A 22,645-nucleotide genomic window follows, 5' to 3' on the forward strand; every position below is an offset into this window, starting at 1 on the left:
AAAAATCTGTCAAGAGGTTTTAGCATGACTGTCAAACTACGAAGCCTCACCGCTTGATGGATTGTTAGAGCATTATGGGTACTGTAGTCAGGAGCCTTCCTGTTTCGCTTAGTCCAAAAAATACTTTTTAAAAGTAAAAACATTTATTTTTCTTCAAGCAGAGAGCCACAATGGAGGGGTAAAAAGCTACATGTGGCTAGAGACCCCTGAGTTTGCCCCTTCTGGATAAAATCAAAAAGGGTTTAAATCCTCAATGGGTCTTTGAGATGTTTTGAGTCTTTTAGTAGTTCTGTTACAGTAACAAGTCAAAGGTTGTGTCTGAATTCCCTCTCTACTCCCCATCACCTAAACAATAGTCCGAGACCATCTAGTGACCGGGACCTTCATGCTATTCAGACACCCGCTCATTACTTTGCTTTTTATATGTTGTCACTCATCTGTTTGAAGGAAAGCCTTAATAAATATGAACATTTTCCAAAGACTATTTATGAATCCTTTGTGTTCTGATGATGAAAACTTGGAGGATAAATAAAAAATTAATTAAAATACTTTTTTTCACTTGAAAAGAAACACAATGCAATGGGGTCTACATTCACTAATCTAGAGAGCATTGATGCAGTGATGGGAGCTTTGATTCCAAGCTGTCAAATATAGTATGGATTACTAATTAATGCATGAGAAAATAAAAATGCACGTGTCATTTCTGGATATTTTTGCTTATTGGGGGGGTTACTCCACTCCAGTGTTTTGTGCCAAAACACCCCCCCCAGCCTGCAGAATACTGAACTCTTTCAGTCATGTGATCAGAGGAGCTGCCAGTTGTGGGGCGTTACCCTTGGCAACAACAGCTTTGTATTTTTAACCTTACACATTAAAGTTTTTACCTGGTCAGTTTTTCAGGTATTAATAAAATCCACCAATGAGAAATTATCAATAACTGGTATCAAATATTTTATGCAAAAAGTATTTGATAATTGATATATCAAATTCTAAAAGTCTGGTATCGCCCATCACTAATTGATGCACATTAATTTTTCATGGAGACTTTTGGGTAATTTCACCGGCATATGATTTTGGAAATGTAGATTCAGACACCCCCTATATCGTACTGTGGGTATTTGGAAACAACCAAACGTTCCAGGTGATGACTGATTATTCCACGTTAAATGATTGACAGCTGCTACTTCTATGACACAAACCAAACACTCTCTGCAGGTTTAAAGAAAAAAAGACTTCTGAGATCATTGGAATTATGGGAGGGTTTTTTTTTTATTAACAAAAACTCTGTTGGAACACAAATAATAAAAGAGCATGAATTAAATACAAACATAGGTATAATGTATATTTACAAAATGAACATGTAGGTTTTGGTTTTGTTCTTGGGGCTTCATTCGCTGTGGTGCTTGTAGCTGACTGAAACAGGGATCTGACTCTGGAGGTTTTGCTTCTTGCCGTTAACGATGAGGAGCAGAGGAGAGTCCACTCGAATACTTTTGAAATCAAAAGACTGGTATAGAGCCGACACAGAACAAGAAAAAACATTACAATCCTAAATGAAACCGAACAAACAGAGTGTGTGAAATGCTCACCTGGTCTTTATGTGTGATGACGTGACGCTTGACGTTAGGCTCAGGAATGACCACAGAGTCGCCTATCAGAACGCCCCAGCTGTTGGCTGCATTATAAACCATCACCACCACACACGTCTCCTCACTGTCAACCATCCCAAACGTACTGACAAACGCAGAGAGAGAAGCTTTAGACACTTTTCCAGGCCACGGATCACTTTATTGTCAGAAAATATTTTCCTTTTTTCTTTGCTTTTAGTTTAACCTCCAGTTTCCCTTAACTTTTGGGGGGAAAGTTTTTCTCCATCCTCTGTTAAATATATCTGCAGCTGGTTTTAACTTTATTTGTACCGTAAATTCCGGACTACAAAGCGCACCCGATTACTAGCCGCACCCACCTATTTTCACGTGTTTACCTAATTTTATACATACACAAGCCGCGTCGGAGTACAAGCCGCATGATTTAGGCAACATTGTGATCCTGACGGATCACGTCCTGACTCACAGAGCAAGTGTGATTTATTAGCACACAGTACGTGGAGTCAGTTTTGCCTCAGTCTCATGTATTTGAGTATATCTGCATTTGCCAAACAGTATGCACCTCTATTCTGTTCACAAGTTCCTCAGTTATGGTTTTTATTTTATTTTTTTAACTTATTGACAAACTAGGTATCATACATAAAATTACAAACAGTAACCATATAATCAACATTACATCCCTCAGTTATGATGAGGAAATTTACATCCGCGATCCCCCATTTCCCATGAGTCTTAGGGGCTAAAGGCGGGGCCAACGCCCGGCTCGCCACACTGTTGTACGTGTTTAAGAATGAGCAAGGAGCAGCAGTGCACGGAGGGGTGAACGGGTAAAGCTCTCCTCCGCTTGTGTCGCGGCAGCGTTATGGGAGTAACAGGGCTGGTTAAAAAACACGCTAGTAAAATAAAGCAGCGACGACTGAAAAGCGCGCGCCTCAGCGCGATACGCGCGCCTCCTCGCGGCGCATGGGTCAGAAGTTTCCTTCCACAACAAACACTGTTGGTCCGCGGACGCCTCTGCGCTCCGCGCTCCCGCGCGCTCCTTGTCTCCCCTTCCTATCTACTCCAACAGCTCTGGCCAGCGCGGCTACAGGGAGGAGCGCTTCGTCCCCATTGCGCCGGTGAACGGAGCAAATCGTGTCTGTGCAGAGCAATCGGACTTAATACTGTACGTTTTGTGTATGAGGGGCGGATGCGTTGTTACGTGTGGGAGCCTTCAGACTGCCATCGGCCCCGCAGCTCACACGACACGCAGTCTCCAGCTCACACGGAGGCTGTGAGCGTTTCAATGCAAAACTCCGCTCAGTCCTTAATAACCGTTAAAACGATCACGTCAATTTGTGTTTCCAGTCGTGTCCCGACAAAATAAAGGCTGATGTCATTCCCACATGCGCTGTTCTCTCCGTCACGCAGCTGACCGGCTTTTCCAAACCCGTTGGTGATGGTGGATTTTTTCACGCTGCTTTTAACGATTGCTTTTAACTTGAAAGCTTCATCATATTGTAGCGGCGATCACGTGCACGTTGGGTCTAATGGCACCAAAGGATTCTGGGTTGCGGCTGGGCATGCGTGTTTCGTTTTGTTGAACCATGACTGAAGTGTCTAAGACCTGAAGTGAGGTCCATGCTGTTTGACTGCTTAGAGACGTGTTGAAAATGAAATGACTTGAGTTTGTTGTTAGAGAATTCAAACCATTCACTGTGTCCGAAAATACGTACACGGCGTCCGCCAATAAAATCCATAAATTAGCCGCGTCACTGAATAAGCCGCACGGCTGTAAGCGCAGGAAAAAAGTAGCGGCTCGTAGTCTGGAAATTACGGTACTCTGGATTTTTCCATAACACATAACTGTTAAAGTGGAGGCTAAAAATAATCGGATGCCAACTGCAGCCTCACCCGACTTCTAAAGTGAGACGGATGAGTATAAAAAAGGAAGAAAAAAAATCATAAATATGATCATAAATATGAATTCATCTGAACAACTTTATTAGTAAAGTTCTTGCAACTTTGGACAGCCGGTTGCTGACTATTATGCATTATTATTATGGGGTGTTGCAATAAATCCATCTTTGGAGTGAAGACTTTTGGTTTTTGTCTGTGAAACGCAGATTACTTTTATTTTGAAGGCGAAGGTCTGTTTTTTTTCCGTTGTTTTCGGTTAACTCTGCCAGCTCGGGCGTTTCATTTAGCGGTCGGCACAACCGTTTCCAGAAATTAGCGGATGGGTTTAAGACACGTTACCGAGTGACGTGACACACGTCAAGACTGAATCAGATGTGGTGAAGATCCTGTAGTTTTCCAAAATAAAATTACCTTCACAATCAGATTGTTAATTAAAAAAGACAAAAAATTAAGGTCATGGTTTTTTTTTCCTTCTGTGGCTCAGACCAACTATCCGGGGGTTGGGGACCACTGATTTCGCCGACCTTTATGAAAGTAAAAACATGTATCTATATATTCCACCCTGAATTTCATAGAAAGACTTACAAAGCCATGCGACCCTCAGAAGCCAGGCTGAAAACCACCTTCCCCAGAGCAGCCAGCCCCGCGTTATGGCCCAGCTTGAGGGAGGAAAGAGTTCGAGGCTCCAAGCTTCCCACGCGTCCAGACGGGGATCGAAACACAGGCGAGGAGCACGGGCCCAGCGCTGACGTGTTGAGGTTTGACAGCATCGTCCGTAATCGACGCGCTTTAACTTTCCCCTGGACGAACAGAAGGGGATGTAGGTGAGAAACGAGAACCGAGGCTGCCCCCTTGTGGTCAAAGGTGGGTTTGAAACCTACAAAGAATACTTTGAGGAAAAAGCAACGCTTGAATTATTCATCATTTATAGTGGGGGGGGGGGGGGGGGTTTGGATTTAAACATCCTCTGTGTCCGTTTTTAAAGAAAATTCTTAAGTTAAAAATAAAGTGTTGTATTTCACTCTACGTTGCAAAATAGGAAATTCTTGAAAAACAGACAATTTTCTTCTTAAAGAACAAATATTTAACTTATAGCTAGGGGGAAAAAAAAGTTAATGTATTTGAAAATTATGTACTAAAATCCCTTCATTAAAAATGAATGAAGATAACAGAAAGCTCCCCTCTTGCCTTGTTCTGAATGAGTTCTGTCACTTTCTTCAGGTACTCCAGCAGCTGATTTTCCCTCTCTGGAGGTTCATCCAAGCTCGGGTCCAACGCTGCCGCGCGACTGAAGCCTGCGAGCGCACAGCCGAACATTTCCTCATACTGGAACAGGGTCGCTCTGTTGAAATGCAGCTCTGAGAAAGAGGAGGCGGCTTTGTCCACGGACTCCTAAGCAGGTGGGAAATAAATCCAACGCAGATTTATAGTCTGGGAAAAGGAAATCCACTTTCCTCGTGGCAGCGCTGTACTCACAGATTCTGCATAGGCACTCAGCGCTTGCTGAGAGAACTTTGGATCCTGACCACAGGTGAAAAACAGAGACACGAAGGCATTTCCCAGAATATCTGCAAAAGCAGCGACATCAAAGAAAATATCAGGACAGAACAGACCCACTCCAATGAAAATGGTGTTTTTAACAGGTTCTCATGGTGTTTTTCTGATGAAGTAGGACAAATGTAAAGAAAATTAAGCTCAAAGTTAGATTTCTGAGTATTTCTTTATTCAAATTGTTTGAAAAAGATTGTATTTGCAGTTTGAAAAAGATTGCATTTGTGACAGAAAATACAACACAAGCTCCCTCCTCTGCTCCATTCTGATGCATGTGCTTGTAGATAAATAGATTGGGAGGACTGCCCGTCTCCCTTCCCATCATCCATCAGTTTACACTCTCTCCTGCTAGCTTACAGCCCCTCACACCTGCAACCTAACATAACCAGTACAACAAAAATGGTGAGCAATGTTTGAACTATCCAGCCTCAGCCAGATTCCAGCGCAGAGGAGGAAAACAAAGACGTACATGGATGTAGTTGTCTACAAATGGATGCAGCGGAGCTTGTGGCCCGCCCAGCGTATTTTCTACATTACAAATACGATCTTTTTCAGCTTTTTTTCCGTCTGATTCACAACGATTTGAATAATGAAATACTTAGAAATTTACGCTTAACTTTCTTTATGTATGACCTCCATCATCAGGAAAATGCCGCAAGAACATATTCAAAAAAAAAACACCCCAAACACCATTTTCACTGGAGTGGGTCTTTGCGAGGTCTGTAAAACGGATCTTTGTTTTTATTTCACTCACGCCAAGACGTTCCATCCTTAACGTCCAACTGGACAGCTTGGCGGGCCAGGTCTACGCTGTGCAGCACCTGCTTGCGATGCTCCTCCCCGTTGGCTGCTGGTAGCTGCCTCAAAACCATAGACAGATTGCGCAGAGACACATTGTTCTTGCTCTGTGAAGGTTTAGGGAAAACCAGCATTTAGTTAGTCACAAAGTAAGCTCTTCCACAAAGAGACAGATAGTTTCTGTTTGTTACAGCTGCAGCACCTGCTGCAAAGCACCAGTGAAGCAGTTTTTAGCTCCGATCAGGTCTTTCTTCTTCCAGTACTGCTCCCCCAAGATGTTCCAAGCCTCGACCAGGCTGGGGTCCAGCTTAACGGCACGGGAAAGGCACTCCTCCGCTCTGGGACAGAAGTCCGGAGCCACATTCAGACACCTGCCTTTCAGCAGCAAAAACCCGGCCTTGTTCTTAAAGCAGTCTGTTAATAGGAGGAAACGAAGGAGCCAGTTGAAAGGAGGATATTTTGCTAAATAAGTTGACAAAAATCTGTTTTTTAGAGCTGTATTACCCACTTTCTTTGTCCTCTAGCTTCTTCAGGGTTTCTTCCATCCGTCGGGTCACATCGCTTTGCTTCTTTCCAACCTGCTCGGCGCCGTGCGTCTCATAATAATGATCTCGGAAGTCGTAGAGGTCATCCACCAGCTCCTGCGTTACAGAGGAGGTGAGAACGTAACACTATTTTATAAACATTTATTTTAAAAAAAGTAAAGTCCCAATCCGATCCTTTTTTGATCTGTTGTAAAGGTGTTTCCAGGGGTCTTTTAAGTATGATTATGATCTTTTTAGCCAAAATCAAAAAATGTGTGATGTTTTCTAGGACAAAGTTTCTGCACAGCGGCAGGAGTTAGGAAATTTGCCTATGAATTGTCCAAGAGGGCCTTTAAGATAAATTACACAAAACTGTCAACAATAAAAACAGTTATTCGTGATTGTTTTCTGAAAGTAGGACTTTTGTTATTTTCATATTTGCCAAGTTATCTCCCATTTAATGAAATCCTACAAATTAAGAGCATAATATTTTGTGGATCTTTTAATCGTTTGTTGTTCCAACATTTCAGGTTAAGTTGTGTTGTTACTGAATACCACTACTCACCTAACACTTTCCTTTTTTTCTTTTTGGTTAAAGCTTTAATTTTTGTAACATTGATATGTGTTAGCTTAGTAGATGTGAACAATTGTAGCCAAACATCATCCATTCCGTATGGTTTGGTGCCTCAGTGATCCCTTTTCTATAGAAGATATATAAAACCTGGACTTCCAAATGTTTGGAACAAATGTGGAGCCACTTCTGTGGAAATACAGCAACATCAAGCACCGCATCTTTAGAAAAACAGCTGATTTCATCCACTGACTGAGACTGAGCTGCTGCTTAATCATGTGAGGCGCAGACGCGCAACACGGATAACGGCGAGATATAAATATCATAGTCTAAAAGAAACGACACGAGAGAAAAAACAAAGTCTCAAAAGACTGGAAAGACTTGCCTTCATCATTTGCTCCTCACTTTTGGGTTCATCCCTTTTCCCTTTCTCCTCCGCCATCTTTGACAAACTCACTGCGAACTGGGGGGGAACAAAGACTAACGGAGAGAAAAAAACACGGAGGCTAAAAACAATATGTTTAAACAAACGCACTATAACTGCAAGACTCAGACAAAAATAAAACTACGAGGAAAAAACAGTAACAAAAATAAACTGAAATCCTTGTTTTGTTTTTTGTTTTTTTGCATGACGGAAATGGATTTTCAGTGACGCGGGAAGTAGAAGCGGTCCTTCACAGAAAAGAGTCCGACAAAACAATTCATTTTTCATTTTAGGGGCAAAAATAACAAATTGTAAAAATATAAGTAACAAGTATACTAGTACAATATCGTGTTTTTTACATCTTGATAGTTGGTGTAATTATTAATACTATTGAGATAAAGCAGTAATTTTTCAGCGGAAACATTAACCGCAATCGAGTTACTTGCCCGAGACTTTTCTCTGGACCGGACATTCGGGGCTCCTTTAGGTGCCGAGGGTGATTTTGTTAGTTTGGAAGTTTCTTCATTTTTGGGACTTGCAACTGATTTCGTGTTGATTTCTCCAGCTCGTCATGTCGGATACATGGAGCAACATTCAGGCGCATAAGAAGCAGTTGGATTCGCTTCGGGAAAGGCTACAGCGGCGACGGAAAGACCCAACGCAGCTGTCCGCAGGTTAGGCTGGTCTCAGTCTCAGGGACACCATTCAATCACAACCTTTACTTTTTATCCTCTACGTTTTTGCTTGTTCATATAAATGATTTAAAATACATTTTATTGTTATAATTTCAAGTTAGTGAATTAACAAATAGATTCTCGCAGATAAAAAACTGATGTTTTTATTGATTATTTAGGTTATTATCTGAACTACAGCGACCAAACAACATAACGAAAGTAAAAACCTCTGTAAACAATTTATAGTATTAATTGTAAACACAAAAAAGCCAGTAAAGAAAATTTTTGTCTGTATATATACAATTTTATTGTGTTAATTTAAAATCTTTCTAATATAAAAATATTTGAAAAGCACATCTAAATGTTTTATTTCAAAACTTCCTCACAGTCTTTAGAAAGATATATATAGATTCTAAAAAATTATTTTAGGAGCAAAATCACAAATGTTGATTATTATAACAACTTTACAGTAAGTAGCTAGCAATTCGAGATTACTTTGTTTTCTTTTTGTTGTTGTGGTTTTTGTTTGTTTGTTTGCAAGTTGAACAATAGATTCCTTAAAATAAGTGGAAATAAAATTTAACAACTGAACAATCCTAAATGGAGCAGAGGAATCAAAAATTTTTTTTAAAGACCGACTCTGATGAAAATCATGTTATTGGGGGTTCTTCTCCTCATAGCGTTTTGCTCAGGATGTAGGGAAAAACAAGAAAACTGCTTTTTTGAGTATTTTTTATTTCCATGGTGATGGATCAGGAGGCTGCACGGTGGCGCAGTGGTTAGCACTCTTGCCTCACAGCAAGAAGGCCTCCGGTTCAAGTCCCAGCTGGGGGACATGAAAAACAACATCAACAGGGGGCTTTTCTGTGTGGAGTTTGCATGTTCTCCCCGTGTATGTGTGGGTTTTCTCCGGGGTCTCCGGCTTCTTCCCACCATCCAAAAACATGCTTCATAGGTTAATTGGTCACTCTAAATTGTCCCTATGTGTGAGAGTGTGTGGTGTGTTTGTGGACATTCTACCCTGCGACAGACCTCGCCCACAAGTGGCCGGGATAGGCTCCGGCAGCCCCGTGACCCCGAAAGGGAAAAACGGTTAAGAAGATGGATGGATGGATGGATCAGGAGCAGATAAAAACCCACTATTTGGAAAAGCTTTCAGTTGTGATGCAGCGTTTGAAATGGGCGGCAGAAAGTCTCCCAGCTCCGCTCCACTCTGATCCATCCACTGGCAAACAAGTAGATACAGTAACGTCTTCATTTTCCTCGTCTGAGCTGACATCCAGCTCAAAACTGTACGGCTGGATACCTCTGATATTGCTCGCTATTTTTGTTTCACCCCTAATACAAGCTGGGAGTGTTGAGGGGCTTTAAGCTAGCAGAAGAGCGTGTAAATAGAGGGTGATGGGATATCAGCAGAGGGTCACAATTCAGAGGCGAAGCCTGATGAACTCTTGCCGTTTTAAAGAAAAAATGTCTTTAGAAAAACAACACAGGCTTTTGGCCAAAACAGCATAATCATAATTAAAAGACGACTGGAAATGGTTTAACAATAGATATAAATATAGTCGGAGTCCGACTGTTAAATGTGTTTATGCGTTTTCTTTTCTTTTCTAATGCAATGTGTTGGTCCTTCTTGGTCTCTCAGACAGTGGGACCGTCCCAGATGGCTCTGCAGTCAGGAGTGACAGCCCGGCTCCACCAGCTCCATCCAGCTCTCAGGAGGAGACAGAAAAACCACCGGATCCTGAGCTGGAGAAAAGGCTGCTGGGATATCTGTCTGACCTGAGTCTTTCGTTGCCTATAGACTCCCTTGCCATCAGTAATGAACTCAACAATGTAAGGTGGTTTTCTGGGATCATTGAAGAACCTGTTGGATGCGGCGTTCTACACTATGATTTCTTTGTTTATCTGTCTGAAGCCTGAAGCTGCCGCCAGTCATGGATGCATCCAGAGCCTCCTGCTAAAGTTCTCAGCTCAGGAGCTCATTGAAGTCCGACAGCCCACGTCCGTCTCTGCCTCCTCCGCGGTTCCCTCCTCCACCGTCGTGGTGGCAGTGGATCACACCAAGCTGTGGGCCATGATTGGATCCGTGGCGGGATCCCAGAGGACGGCGGTCAAGAGGAAAGCAGAAGACGTGGCCTTCAGTAGCAGAGCCGGCAGCTTCTCGCCTTCCCTTCAGAGCTCTGCTTCTCCTCCACGCTCATCCATCTCCTCCCTGACGCCCGCCTCCTGCTCCCAGCTGACTGGCTCCTCTGCGTCGGGGGGCGGAGCCGAGAAGAAGGGCAGGAGCAACAAAAGCCAGTCTTCTCACGTGGACATGGAGATCGAGAGCCTGTTAAACCAGCAGTCCACCAAGGAGCAGCAAAGCAAGAAGGTGATCCAATGTTTTTCTCTGCCGGAAATGAATCCTCACTCCTGATGTTTTCACAGATAGAAAGACGGAGGAAAGCAAGTAATCAATGTTAAGAGTCTAAAGTGGGATTTCAATGTATTTTTACACATCAAGGGAACGTTCGTGTACAACACGGATAATCAAAACAGAGAAAATAAAACGGTGTCTGGTGTGTGTAAGATTAAAGTTAAACAGAAGAAAATATAAAATCCAAAAGTCAACGATTAATTTGCCAAGAGGAAATAAGTATCACCATTTTTAGCTTAGTAAACATTTCTTTTCTTCAAAATCTACACCCATAATTATGCATTGCTCAGTGATATTGACTGATACATTAGAAACGAATGTAAACCTCATACCTGGAGATCAACCAAGTCTTTTCTACTAAATGCTGTTGAGTTTGTCCAATTATCAAAACCATTAACAATGTTGAGCAGCAAAACCGTAAGGAAAATTGGACCTGTGTTTGGTAAATGTAAAGAAGATGAAATATTACAGGGGTCGGGAACCTATGGCTCGCGAGCCATATATGGCTCTTTTGATGGTCACATGTGGCTCGCAGACGAGAAAAATATTAGGTCTTTTCTGGCCAAAAAGTGGAAAAACGTTTGAAAACTGCGTGGACTCAAACCACGAGTATGTTTGATATTTAATAAAATAAACTTCACGTCCTAAAAGTTAAGAAAATTTTTAATTTATACTCTTGTAAAATATCCTTTTGAGACATTTTTGTGAATGAGATAATATTAGAAAATATTTATTTTATTTGTTATGATTGAAGCTTCCAGCTTTAAAGCTAAATGTTGCTTCATTATTTTTTACATTTTTGGGGTCTGTTTGGGGTCAAATCAGGGTCAGTTTAAAGGGAAGTGAAATTCCAAACTGGAAATTAGTAAAAAAAAAAAAAAAAAAAGCAGTTTTAAACTCAAAATTACACATTCCTCTCCTTTCCTCTCTTTTCTTTTTCTACTGTTGGAAGAGGCTTGGTGTGAAATGTCAAAGCCGTGCAAATCAGTTGAATCTTTGGCAACTCTATTCTCATAGATGAAAAACTTGCTGTCATTGAATTCACAAACTACAATTCTTCATTTCTCCTCCATGATTCATGTTCAAATGGTTGCCACTTTTGTGAATTAAAAGGAACACCATCCATACGTCACTACTAAGTACGAGTCTCTGACTGAAGTTCAACCTGGTTTAACTTTCAACACGCATTCAAAATTTGTTTAGATCCGCTGGAAAGTGAGAGCTTTGAATGCAAAAGCCTCGTTTAAACAGAGCTTTCAATGAAAGTGCTCTTGTTGCCAGGGGCGATGTGAACAAAGCTCCACTCCCACATAAAAATGGTCTCAACACCAAGAAATGTTGAAAATACAAAACAGCAGCTGTGACAAAAAAACATAATTTTTCATTTGGTAACAGTTTTAGATTTGTTCTTTTTTAACCCCTCCAGACTCGAATTTATTTGCAACTGAAAAAAATAAATTCCACTTGAGTTTTTGCTTTCAAGTAGATGATAAATTCAGTTAATTTTGCAGCAGAAGTGGTTCGATGCACATTTACATCAATAGACATAAAGGGGGTTTTAACTTAAGTTTCAAACTTAATTGTTTTTCTGATTTTCAATATTTCTTTTACCGCAAGTTTGAATTATTTTTGTTTCAAATTTTCTTTTTCAAAGTTTGCTTTTTTTTATTTTCTTTTTAATGTAATTTACAATCTAGTGTTTTATTTACTTTCAGCTGATCGTCATTTGACCCCAGGTTGGAGGTCAATGCTCTTTCATCATCATCATCATGTTTCTGAACATGTGTGCAGGTGAGCAGAGAAATCCTTGAGCTGCTGAACGCCAGCACCGCCAAAGAGCAGTCCATCGTGGAGAAGTTCCGCTCGCGAGGACGCGCTCAGGTCCAAGAGTTCTGCAACCACGGGACCAAAGAGGAGTGCGTCCGCTCCGGGGACGCTCCTCAGCCGTGCACCAAGCTGCACTTCCGGTGAGATTTCTGCCTCAAAGCCCAACATTTGACCCCTCGACTTCTTAAAGCTCACTCTGGTTTGATGTTGCTGAATTAGAAGAAACCACTGTTTTATATTTATATTAGAAAAAAAAAACTACCTATTTCAACCTGAAGATGGCGCCATTTATCTAACAAAAAGCAGCTCATCTAACTATATAGCCATTGCTTTTTGACACACATCTCATTAAATTCTATGGATGAACTTTTTTTTTTTCTATTGCTTTTTTGTAATTTGCTTTAATTCTAGGATAAAATTCAGATTTTACATTTTTACTCTTCTCGCTCATCTTTTTATTCTTACATTTGTTCCGATCAGTTCAGGTTTTGTCCGTGAAGCGAAACGCTTTAAATTCATGAGCTTAAAGGTTTTTCTGCTGTTTCTGCTCCTCAGTCGCATCATCAACAAGCACACAGACGAGAGCCTGGGCGACTGCTCCTTCCTCAACACCTGCTTCCACATGGACACCTGCAAGTACGTCCACTACGAGATCGACAGCCCGCCGGAGGCCGAGAGCAGCCTGGGGCCGCAGACGGGGGGCGCGGAGGTCAGCCTCTGCGCGGGGGACGCCGACAGCAACGTGGGCACTCTCTTCCCATCGCAGGTGAGGAGGGGACATCAGGCGGAGAGCGCTTTTCTTAGCGGGAATTCTAGTCTCTCAGCAAAGCGTTTCCATTTCTCAGTGGATCTGCTGCGACATTCGTTACCTGGACGTGTCGATTCTGGGTAAGTTTGCTGTGGTGATGGCTGACCCCCCCTGGGACATCCACATGGAGCTGCCCTATGGGACTCTGACCGACGACGAAATGAGGAAACTCAACATCCCAGCCCTGCAGGACGACGGCTTCCTCTTCCTCTGGGTCACTGGCAGGTAACCAGAGCAGAGTTAGCATCTTTGATTCTTTTCTGCCTCATCCACCACCCTTTTATTCTTTGCAGCAGTGCTTAAAAACCCACTTTCATCATCTTGTGTTCCGGGGGCATTTTATGTATGATTTTGCCATTTTTAGCCAAAATCCAACAACCTGTGCAGTTTTCTTGAACATAATTTTTGCTGAGTTCATTAGAAACTCCCCTCAGAGTTATGGGCTGGACCGCTGGCGTGGAGCGTCCCCGCCTCCCTTCCCTTCGCCATTGCTAATAGCTCGGAGCAGGAAGGCTTGTGGCCCGTCCAGCAACGATTTAAATGAAGATTCAGAAATACAATTTTTGTCTTAATATTCTTCCTACATGTCCTCCATCATCAGAAAAACACCACAAGAACATGTTAAAAATTCCAAAAACACCACTTTGATCAGGGCGGGTGTTTAGAGGATTTCAAACATGAACCTTATTGCAGCAGAACCTGCTTCATTATCAGATGTAGATCCATCCGTTCCAAAGCGGATCTGCTTTCTGCTCAAACACCATGAGTCAGGAATACATGACATAGAAGCCATCATGACTAATGTGTAACCAGCAGCTTCTGGTTTTACCGCTGTGACGCCATCTCAGCTGAGACGTCATGAATGCAGCTCAAATAGGAGGATTCCTGTGAATATTCCAGTTTAGATTGTATCAGATCCCTAAAACCTGCTCATATATGAAAAAATAATTTATCCTAAAGTTTATTTACTTTAAAGACTGATGAAAGTAGTTTTTTAAGATGTTCTCGTGTCATTTTTCTGATGATGGTGGACATGAAATGAAACCTAAAGTTGTATTTCTGAGTTTAAAAAAAAATCCTACTGTTTTGAATCAGCAGCAGAGAAAAAAATGCCGTTTGAAAAGAGATCTTATCTGTGACGGTCCCGCCCACAACTCAGAGGGGAATTTCTAATGAACTCCTGCTGCTCTGCAGAAACTATGTCCTAGAAAACGACACAGGTTTTTTGAGTTTTTGAGTTTTTGAGTTTGAGTTTGAGTTTTTGAGTAATCATAATAAAAAGGCCACTGAGGAAACTTTTCATATAGATCTCTAGATCAGTGTTTTTCAACCAGTGTGTTGTGGGAGATGGTCAGGTGTGCCGTGGCTCAAAAAAAGGTTGAAAAACACTGCTGTAGATGATTAGAGAGGGTCTTTAAACTCAATCAATTAAAAAACCAATTAGGAAAGCAGTTTGTGTCCACCTTTATTGTTCTGCAGTGACTGAGTTTTAAGGTGGACTTGCACTTCTGACGCAGGGCAGAGGTTTTTGTTTTTCTGAAGCCAAACGCCGACTCCTGTCTTGATTTTCCTCACCTTTCTGTGATGGTTCTAAACGGTTCTGGTCTCCTTCAGGGCCATGGAGCTGGGGAGGGAGTGCCTCAGCCAGTGGGGGTAAGCTTAGCTTTTTAAGAACCCATCATCTCTTTTTTTTTTCTCTCAATTTTTCTCTGGTATCCTTTTTTTCTTCCTCAGCTACGAGCGTGTGGATGAAATCATTTGGGTCAAAACCAACCAGCTTCAGAGAATCATCCGGACGGGCCGGACGGGACACTGGCTGAACCACGGGAAGGAGCACTGCCTGGTACACGGAAAAAAAAATCCTCCCATAATCCAAGCTTGAAGAACGACTGTTTTTAGGGGAAAGGTAAGCCGGTTTTGTGTCTGTGCTCAGGTGGGCGTGAAGGGAAACACGCAGGGCTTCAACCGAGGTTTGGACTGTGACGTCATCGTGGCCGAGGTAAATCTTTGCGCCGTGTGATCGTGAAACCGTCCGAAAGCGCGCGACTCACCGTGAGTACCCGCCCACTCAGGTCCGCTCCACCAGCCACAAACCAGACGAGATCTACGGCATGATTGAGAGGCTCTCCCCCGGAACCAGGAAGATCGAGCTCTTTGGACGGCCTCACAACGTCCAACCCAACTGGTACGACTCGCCGTCTCAAACAGTTTGACACTTTTTCTAGTTTTTTTAAACCTTTGTTTGGTTTCAAAGGATAACTCTGGGGAACCAGCTGGATGGCATTCACCTGCTGGATCCTGAGGTTGTGGCGCGCTTCAAGAGTCGCTATCCAGATGGCGTCATCTCCAAACCTTAAGGCCTCCTGCAGGATGCGCTTTTTTTTTTAATGCCTGTAAATATTATTTTTTTTACAAAAACTGACCAAATTGAAAGTCTCTGTCAAAAACGACAAAATACATGTAAATAAACAACTTTCTGATAACAAATGTGTGTTTTTTCTCTATTTGAATCCCATTTCAAAGCTTCATTTTCATTTAATAAAAACACACAGTTTAATTTAAAAAAAAAAGTTTAGTTTGTGATTTTAGTTTACTGCCACAAAAAGCTTCAATCCATAAAACTCACAACAAAAAGTGTTAAAATGTTACAGAGCAGTGCAGTTCAAAGCAGAACAGAACTACAAACTTTACAAAATTAACAGTTCGAGGTCATTTTTTGTCTCTAGCGCCCACTTGTGGCAATAAGAAAGTTTTAGAGGAGTTAAGGTGCTAAATGTCTTCCTGTTTAGGGCTAAAGCCCCACTTCCATGAAAAGGTAGTTTCTGGTGTTTTTAACATGTAGCACTTTTCTCATGATTGAGGACGGCGTGATTGTGACATAGAAGATACGCTGGGCGTGTCACAAGCTCCCTACTCCGCCCCAGTTGGAGGCATCCACGTGTAGACGACTAGATCCATGAACGTCTTCATATTCCTCGCCATTCTTGTTGCACCAGGAGTTAGGTTTGGGGTGTGAGGGGCTGTAAGCTGGCAGGAGACCATGTAAACAGAGACTTATGGGTGATGGGTGTGTGTGGGGGGGGCTTGGGCTTGCTCCGCCCAAACAGCCCCACCCACAACTCGGAGATGAATTTCTAATGAACTCCTGCCGCTCTGCAGAAACTATGTCCTAGAGTTTTTTATTTTTATTTAAGCTAAAACCGCCACCATCTTAATTAAAAGTCTACTGGGAACACTTGTAGAATGAATCAAAAGATGATAAGAGTGGGACTTTAAAACGGAACGTTTGTCTGATGGCATTGTTGTTTTTTTGTTACACGCAAAAACAGTACGAAAAACCAGTCCTATAAAAATAAAACAAGGCAAATGTTGGTGGTGAAAGCGGCAACACAGCGACATTGTCATCAGAGTTTGTGTTTAGACAGAAGAGTTCCTCGTTTTTAAGCTTTAATCAGGTCAAGTCCTCCAGTCTGTTGTCCTCTGCTTCCCCGACTCCCATCAATCGGGAGTCCAGCGTGTCCAGCAGAGCGGAAAACATCTGCAGCTGCAGGCCTTCAGCAGACCTTCAGTCCGTCCGCCTTTGTCCTCCTCAGTAGGTGGCGTCCACGGCGTTGATGTTGCTGTCCAGCTGGTGCCTGAAAGACAGCCTGGCCTTTGTAGAGAAGTAGACCTGCGAGGCGTGGCCGAGGCTTCCCGCTCCTTCGCTTTCGCTGCCCCAGGACGTGGTGGAGGACAGTCGTGGTTTTGTCTCCTCAGTGGGAACTGAACACACAAAAAAAAAGGAAAATGTCGTCCACTGGGGGTTCATTTAAATGTGACACCCTCACATTTGGTTTGCTTCACACTCTTACAGGAGCTGTGACATCACACGGGAGCAGGGCTAAAAGGACGAGAATGAAAAGTACAGCTGCTCCTCTTATTGCTCAACACTTTTATCTACTACATAACCTGATATTTTCCAAGAAAACTATTTCTTTATTCACACTTTTTGGTATTTTTTTAAAGGGAAGTGTAGCTAAGAGGGGAAATAATATCCTCATTTTCAGGCAGACTAAAAGTCGGAGGAGCTTTCACACCTCCTCAAAAACAGGAGGAGTGAAGCATGGGACGCGTTTAGCCCATGGTGTTCACATTGGACAAGTAGGGAGGGGCTACTTCTTTCTCTTCTTCTACTGTTTACTAGCGAATTTCCACCACCTCAGGTGGGAAGAGGCTTGGTGTGAAATGTCAAAGCGGTACAAATCTCCTAAATCCTGCTTTTTCTTTCACACCTCTGTTCCGATTTATAAAAGAATCGGTGGGTACAATCCGCAAATAACAGATGGGCACTTCCGTAAATGAAAAGGGACGGCATCCACACGTCACTACCAAATCCAAGCCCCTGATGGGTCTTAGTTCGTTCTGGTTTAATCTGTGTTCAATGGCTTAGAAATGTGCGTCGCTACATGTGTTGCGGTGCTCCTCACCTGGAGGCGGCGTACACTGTCTGCTCTTGCAGCGATCCTTGCAGCGTCTGTAGAAAGGAAAGCACTGCAGCATCTTCACCCCCATGACAGGACAGCTGGAATCAGACAAGTAAAGCCAGTCAACAAGGGCGGAGCTTCAAGTCCTACTCCACTCAAGCTTTAATCTGTAATATAAAGGGTTACCGCTGGTGTTTTCTTAGGGATTATGCCATTTTTAGTCAAAATCAACAAACCTGTGTCATTTTCTAGTACATCGTTTCTGCAGGGCGGCACTGAGTCATTAAAACTGTGGCTCAAAATTATTGGAAGGACTATTGTGACGGAGTTCCTTCCTCTTTTCTACGTCACAAATAAGCTCTTTTTCAAACGGCATTCACAACAAGAATGAAGAAACACTCTAAAAAGCAATTTTAAGTTGAATTTCCTTCATACATGTCCTTCATCATCAGAAAAATGCTACAAAAAACATGTTACAAAAAACAAAAACACTTAAAGGAAGTGACAGAAAAATACATTAACACTTTATCAAAACCATTCATCCTTTAGCAGTAATACTCAACATTAAAATAAACTTTAAAAGAAGTCAAAACTCTCATTTTATCATTTGTTCACAGCTCGTTAAAATCCTTTTCCTTAAAAATCAACTGAGTTGGCTGCAGATCTGCTGATTTCACAATCTTGTCAGAGTTTAATAGAATTATGATGCTGCGCTTCAGCGCCATAATAACTTAATTTAAGATGACAGCATCAACAAATAGCACCGTAGCCCGGCAACCATCAAGCGTCCCTGTAGCGATTAGCCACGCCCTCATCACTTCAGCCCTTGGCGCTGTCTAATCCTGGAGGACGTCAGGGCTGTGACAGTCCCAGGAACTGAAAAGCTGTCCACTTTCAGATTAGATTACAGATTAAACGAGGGGGGATGGGGGCTCTTCTGCTCTCAAATGTTGGTTCTCTACATCATCATCATCATTTTATGATCCCCAACATGCACAGCAGACAATGAATACCCTTTGACCTTTTCTTAATATGACAGAAACCAAAAAAAAAGTAGCCTAAAATAAAGAAAGAGCACTAATCTTACAAAAAAAACATTAGAAAATGAAGTAAAATTATCTGTCCATGCAGCACATAACTTCTGCACTTCTACTGCCTCTAGAAATTATGTTCAAGAAGCTGCACTTCTACTGCCTCTAGTGGAATAATGATGAACTGCAGGGCAGAAAACGGATCAAATTAACTAAAATGTTTTTTTAAGTAAAGTTTGGATCGTGCTGATGAGATAAGATCTCAGAAATTAGGAAGTACATCAAACAGCAGGACAGAAACTGATTCTTACGATACTAAAAAGATCATTGTTTTTAGAAAAAAATAGTCTTGCAAAAAAAATAATCTTATCAAGTAAAGTTTTCAATAGCAAAATAATTTTAGTTTGAGAAAGCGTCTTATTGAATTTAATTTTTTTTTTCTTAAAATAGGAATTCTTGGTAAAAAAAAACATTTTCCTTATCCCATTGGATTTTTGTTTAGACAAAATTGTTCTTAATTTTTGACTTGTTTTTATTGGGCCTGTTTTTGCAGTGTACGGGATGTTCACTAAGATGTTTACAAGTCAGAGGGTGTGTCTCACTGTCTGCCAATGAAACTTCCACAATACTGTTAATGTGATGAGTAACCCATTATTGTGAATGTTTCATAACATTTATTATTGGAGGTGTGCCTTTATTACTCTTACTACACTGCAAAAACAGACCCCCTAAAATAAGTCAAAAATTCGTAGAATTCAGAAAAAAATTCTTTAAATAAGAAAAACAAATCGGTCAATGGAGTAAGACAAAATCTTTTAACTTTCTTAAGATTCCACTTTTGCGGATTTAAATTAAAATTTTCTTGTTAAAATGTGTCCCTGTGTCCCAGCTCGAGTCGAGCACACAAACACACGGCTCCTTCTCCGCTGTTCTGATGGGAAATTCTACAGAAACGCTTTAATCGCCGGATCCCCATTGTTCGGCCATCACAGAGGGACACATTGGGATATCTGATGACAAACACTGAGCGCTGATTGCGACATAAAAAGGGGCAGTTTGCTTGTGCTGGAGTCTGGGAGGCCCCTCTACAGAGACGTGACAGCTCACACATCCACTCAGACCTGCTGCTGCTGCACAGTACAGGCATGCAGTGACGGAAAGAGGCCATTTCTTTCTTTCTCAGTTCCTCACCGGATCATTTTCTTCCCTGTCATTCACGCTTTGACTCCCTATTCTACTCTCAGACAGTACACCCATTGTGTTGGAGGCCTGTGTGGATACTGGGTCTGTAACCTGAGGACTCACAGGGATCACTCAGACTTACAAACACTCAAATATTAAGGTCCCAGTCAGTCATGAGGAATTTTGGACACCGATCTTGTAGGTGGCTGTGGGGGCCTGGCAGCTCATAGCAGGCTGGGAGATGGGAGGAGAAAAACAACCTCAGATGGCAAAAACACACACAGATGGGGCAAGAGGACTAAAAAAAAAGAAGTAGGGAAAAGAATTCAGAGAAGCTTTAAAAAAAATTCACTTATTTGTTGTTCAGCCTCAAACTGAAGAAGATAAAAAAAGTAGATCACCCATTAATGACTTTTTGCTAGAATTCAAACCATTTCCATTATAAAGAAATTCATGGACTAAAATGAATTTGTTTCACCCTTTAAGTAGCCCAAAATGACAAAATCAAGAAAAACTGTTTTTCTTTTCCTTTCTGCCTTGGGGGAGTAATACACACCATCAATCAAAGTGCTCTTCTGTGTAGTTGAGCGGCCAGTTAAAGCTGAAATGGTTTTATTATCATGTTTTCTTGGAAAACAAACATCATTATTTCTCTGCAGTTCCCTCCTTATCTTTTGAAAATACATAAAAAATCTCACTTTTCTGCGTTTCCACCCAGGTTTAACAGGAATTTACTGCCCTTCGCACCAATTCTCACCTCGCCTAATATTATTAATATAACTACCATCATGCATCCATTCGTATTCGTCAGCAATGAAGCAGATTCTAACATTTCTGCAGGAAATTCACGACGCTCACAGAAAGTCTGCTGATAGCATCGCAGCTGTGGTTGAGTGGCTGCAAGGTATATTTACCCAAGTCATGTGCTCAAACACTCATTTGACTGACATTTGCGTTCTACTTTCCGCTTCTTTTCCAACTTATTTGTTAAACTTTGTTGTGTTTGCAGAATATCAGCAGTTTACATGAAATTATTTTATAATTAAAATTACATTTTTTACCCTACCTGAACTGTATATCTGCAGGTTTGCAGCTTTTTTCCTCTAAAATGATTCTTTTATTTTTCCTTTGACACAAATTTTCACTTTAATGTTGCTCCAAGTTTTATTCAAACCTCCTTCTTCCTTTCGAAGTAAAACTCTTCTATTTTGATTTAAATCCTTTGAGCTTGTTGAGCCAAAACACTGGAGCCAGCTCTTCAAAATAAAATACACCCTGACACAACTCTACACTCACTCAGTCAAGAAGAAATGCTAAAACGTTCACATTTCTGACATTTTCACAGGAAATGATGATATTTAGAGGTAATCAGACAGGACAGGTTCCTGGTATGCAGGCTATGACAACAACTGCATCCAACCCATTCAATCATGTGTAACCATAAGAAATAACCCTCCCCCAACCTACAGGAAGCCAAACTTAGCTACATTTGTGCTCTTTTACTAAACTTCTACATTATGTATTATATATTATGAAATACTTTTGCGCTAAATGGGCTTTTGTGCTTGAAAAATATTATTTATCAAAATAATAGATATTTTTGTAGAAATGTAATGTTGAAATTTGATTTTCATTTCCTGCTCTAAAAATATCCACTTATGTTATTGCTTTTTATAAGTAGAAGCTAGATTGTGTTAATTTTGGAGCCAAAGGGGTTTGATGCATATTTGCCAACATGTATTCCATCACATTTTCCAGTGTTAGTGAGCAGAGGCAAACATGAATTATGTTTCAGTGCAAAAAATTAAAGTTTGAAGGCAAACTTAAGACATAATAATAGATTCTTCAAGCTGACAGTACACAGTTTGACCGGTAGTTTTCCACTAAAAGTCCCACGAACGGCTTAAGGTATCAGAGGACCTATATTCAGGACACACCTCCTTCTGTGAAAATTCCAAGAAACCACCGCACACCTAACCAGGTTGATAAGACAAACACATTCATCCTCCCTACCTGTTGTATGAAACGTGCAGTAGAGGTGGAGAATGTCCAGCCACTGTTCCCTCTCCTCCTGCCCTTATTTAGAAGTCTCCCTCAGTCCCTGAAGTGAGCCTCAGCGCGTGCAGCCTCGTCCTGCACGTAGCACACTGACAGCATGGGCAGGCGCTGCACTTTAAATAGGGCTCCTGTAATCCCGGGAGCATGCAGAGTGCATGGACACGCCTGCTTTCTGTCACCCTCCCTCTTTCTCTGTCGTTCGCAGAACAGCGTGCTTCCTCTTGCTGCATTGTTTGGCTCACACATGATGTGAAAGCATGTGCTTTTAATGACAGGGGGGCGTCTAAAAGCCACCTTGATGCTGTGGCGATTGATTAATCACTTTGGAACAACTGCCCTTTTGGTTCTTTTTGTCTCACTGATAGAGTTCAAAGGTCAAATCTTTCCTAACAAACTTTATCCGGAGCAGTCAAACATATTGTTCATGAATATGTCAGTGTATAAATAAATTAAGAATATATATGCAAAAAGTGAAAAGTGCAGACCTCCCAGTTCAAGATGATTTATATTTTTCCTATTTGACCACAAACACAACGTCAGCATGACCTTCAGAATGAGACCACATTATGAGCTAACAGCTCAGCAGGGTGTGCTCACAATATATCATCTGCATTGGTTTTGTTTTTTTTAAATAATTTGGGAAAACTTCAAAGGATGCAGACTCAAATCAAATATTTGATTCTGCAAGTACTGTATATGCAGAGTCAAATAGATGCAGTTTTATTCAAGTACTTCATGCAGATCTGCAGGTTTTAGAGCTTCGTTTTGCATTTGTCTCATAAAAACTGAAAAGGTTTTACAGAAAACGC

General features: G+C 41.6%; 3 protein-coding genes across 4 annotated transcripts; 1 reads left to right on the forward strand and 2 right to left on the reverse strand.

The window, feature by feature from the left end:
- Window positions 1-1,250: 1,250 nt before the first annotated feature.
- ttc5 (tetratricopeptide repeat domain 5) lies at window positions 1,251-7,424 on the reverse strand. Its single transcript, XM_004079828.3, has 9 exons — window positions 7,336-7,424; window positions 6,364-6,496; window positions 6,058-6,269; window positions 5,812-5,962; window positions 4,983-5,074; window positions 4,695-4,898; window positions 4,092-4,306; window positions 1,590-1,734; window positions 1,251-1,507 (listed from the first exon to the last, which is right to left on the reverse strand). Exons 1-9 carry the CDS (start codon window positions 7,390-7,392, stop codon window positions 1,388-1,390), a joined length of 1,329 nt encoding a protein of 442 aa, XP_004079876.1. The 5' UTR covers window positions 7,393-7,424; the 3' UTR covers window positions 1,251-1,387.
- Window positions 6,375-15,589, forward strand: mettl3 (methyltransferase like 3). Of its 2 annotated transcripts, none has more exons than XM_020711683.2 (12): window positions 6,375-6,512; window positions 7,940-8,048; window positions 9,694-9,884; window positions 9,967-10,422; window positions 12,259-12,434; window positions 12,850-13,060; window positions 13,140-13,327; window positions 14,717-14,755; window positions 14,837-14,945; window positions 15,036-15,101; window positions 15,175-15,287; window positions 15,357-15,589. In XM_020711683.2, the coding sequence occupies exons 2-12, from the start codon at window positions 7,946-7,948 to the stop codon at window positions 15,457-15,459; spliced, it is 1,755 nt and encodes a 584-aa protein (XP_020567342.1). In that variant the 5' UTR covers window positions 6,375-6,512; window positions 7,940-7,945; the 3' UTR covers window positions 15,460-15,589. The 2 variants fall into 2 exon arrangements, with proteins under 2 accessions (XP_020567342.1, XP_004079875.1); XM_004079827.5 differs by lacking the exon at window positions 6,375-6,512 and adding an exon at window positions 7,610-7,861.
- Window positions 15,590-15,654: 65 nt separating this feature from the next.
- Window positions 15,655-22,141, reverse strand: LOC101168817 (uncharacterized protein C17orf114). The gene is made up of 3 exons (XM_078936315.1): window positions 21,792-22,141; window positions 17,569-17,663; window positions 15,655-16,864 (listed from the first exon to the last, which is right to left on the reverse strand). Exons 2-3 carry the CDS (start codon window positions 17,651-17,653, stop codon window positions 16,692-16,694), a joined length of 258 nt encoding a protein of 85 aa, XP_078792441.1. The 5' UTR covers window positions 17,654-17,663; window positions 21,792-22,141; the 3' UTR covers window positions 15,655-16,691.
- Between the last annotated feature and the right edge of the window lie 504 nt (window positions 22,142-22,645).

The sequence above is a fragment of the Oryzias latipes genome, chromosome 18 (genome assembly GCF_053564925.1).
Source record: "Oryzias latipes strain Hd-rR chromosome 18, Olatipes_Hd-rR_3.1".
In the NCBI taxonomy this organism is placed as follows: Eukaryota; Metazoa; Chordata; class Actinopteri; order Beloniformes; family Adrianichthyidae; genus Oryzias; species Oryzias latipes.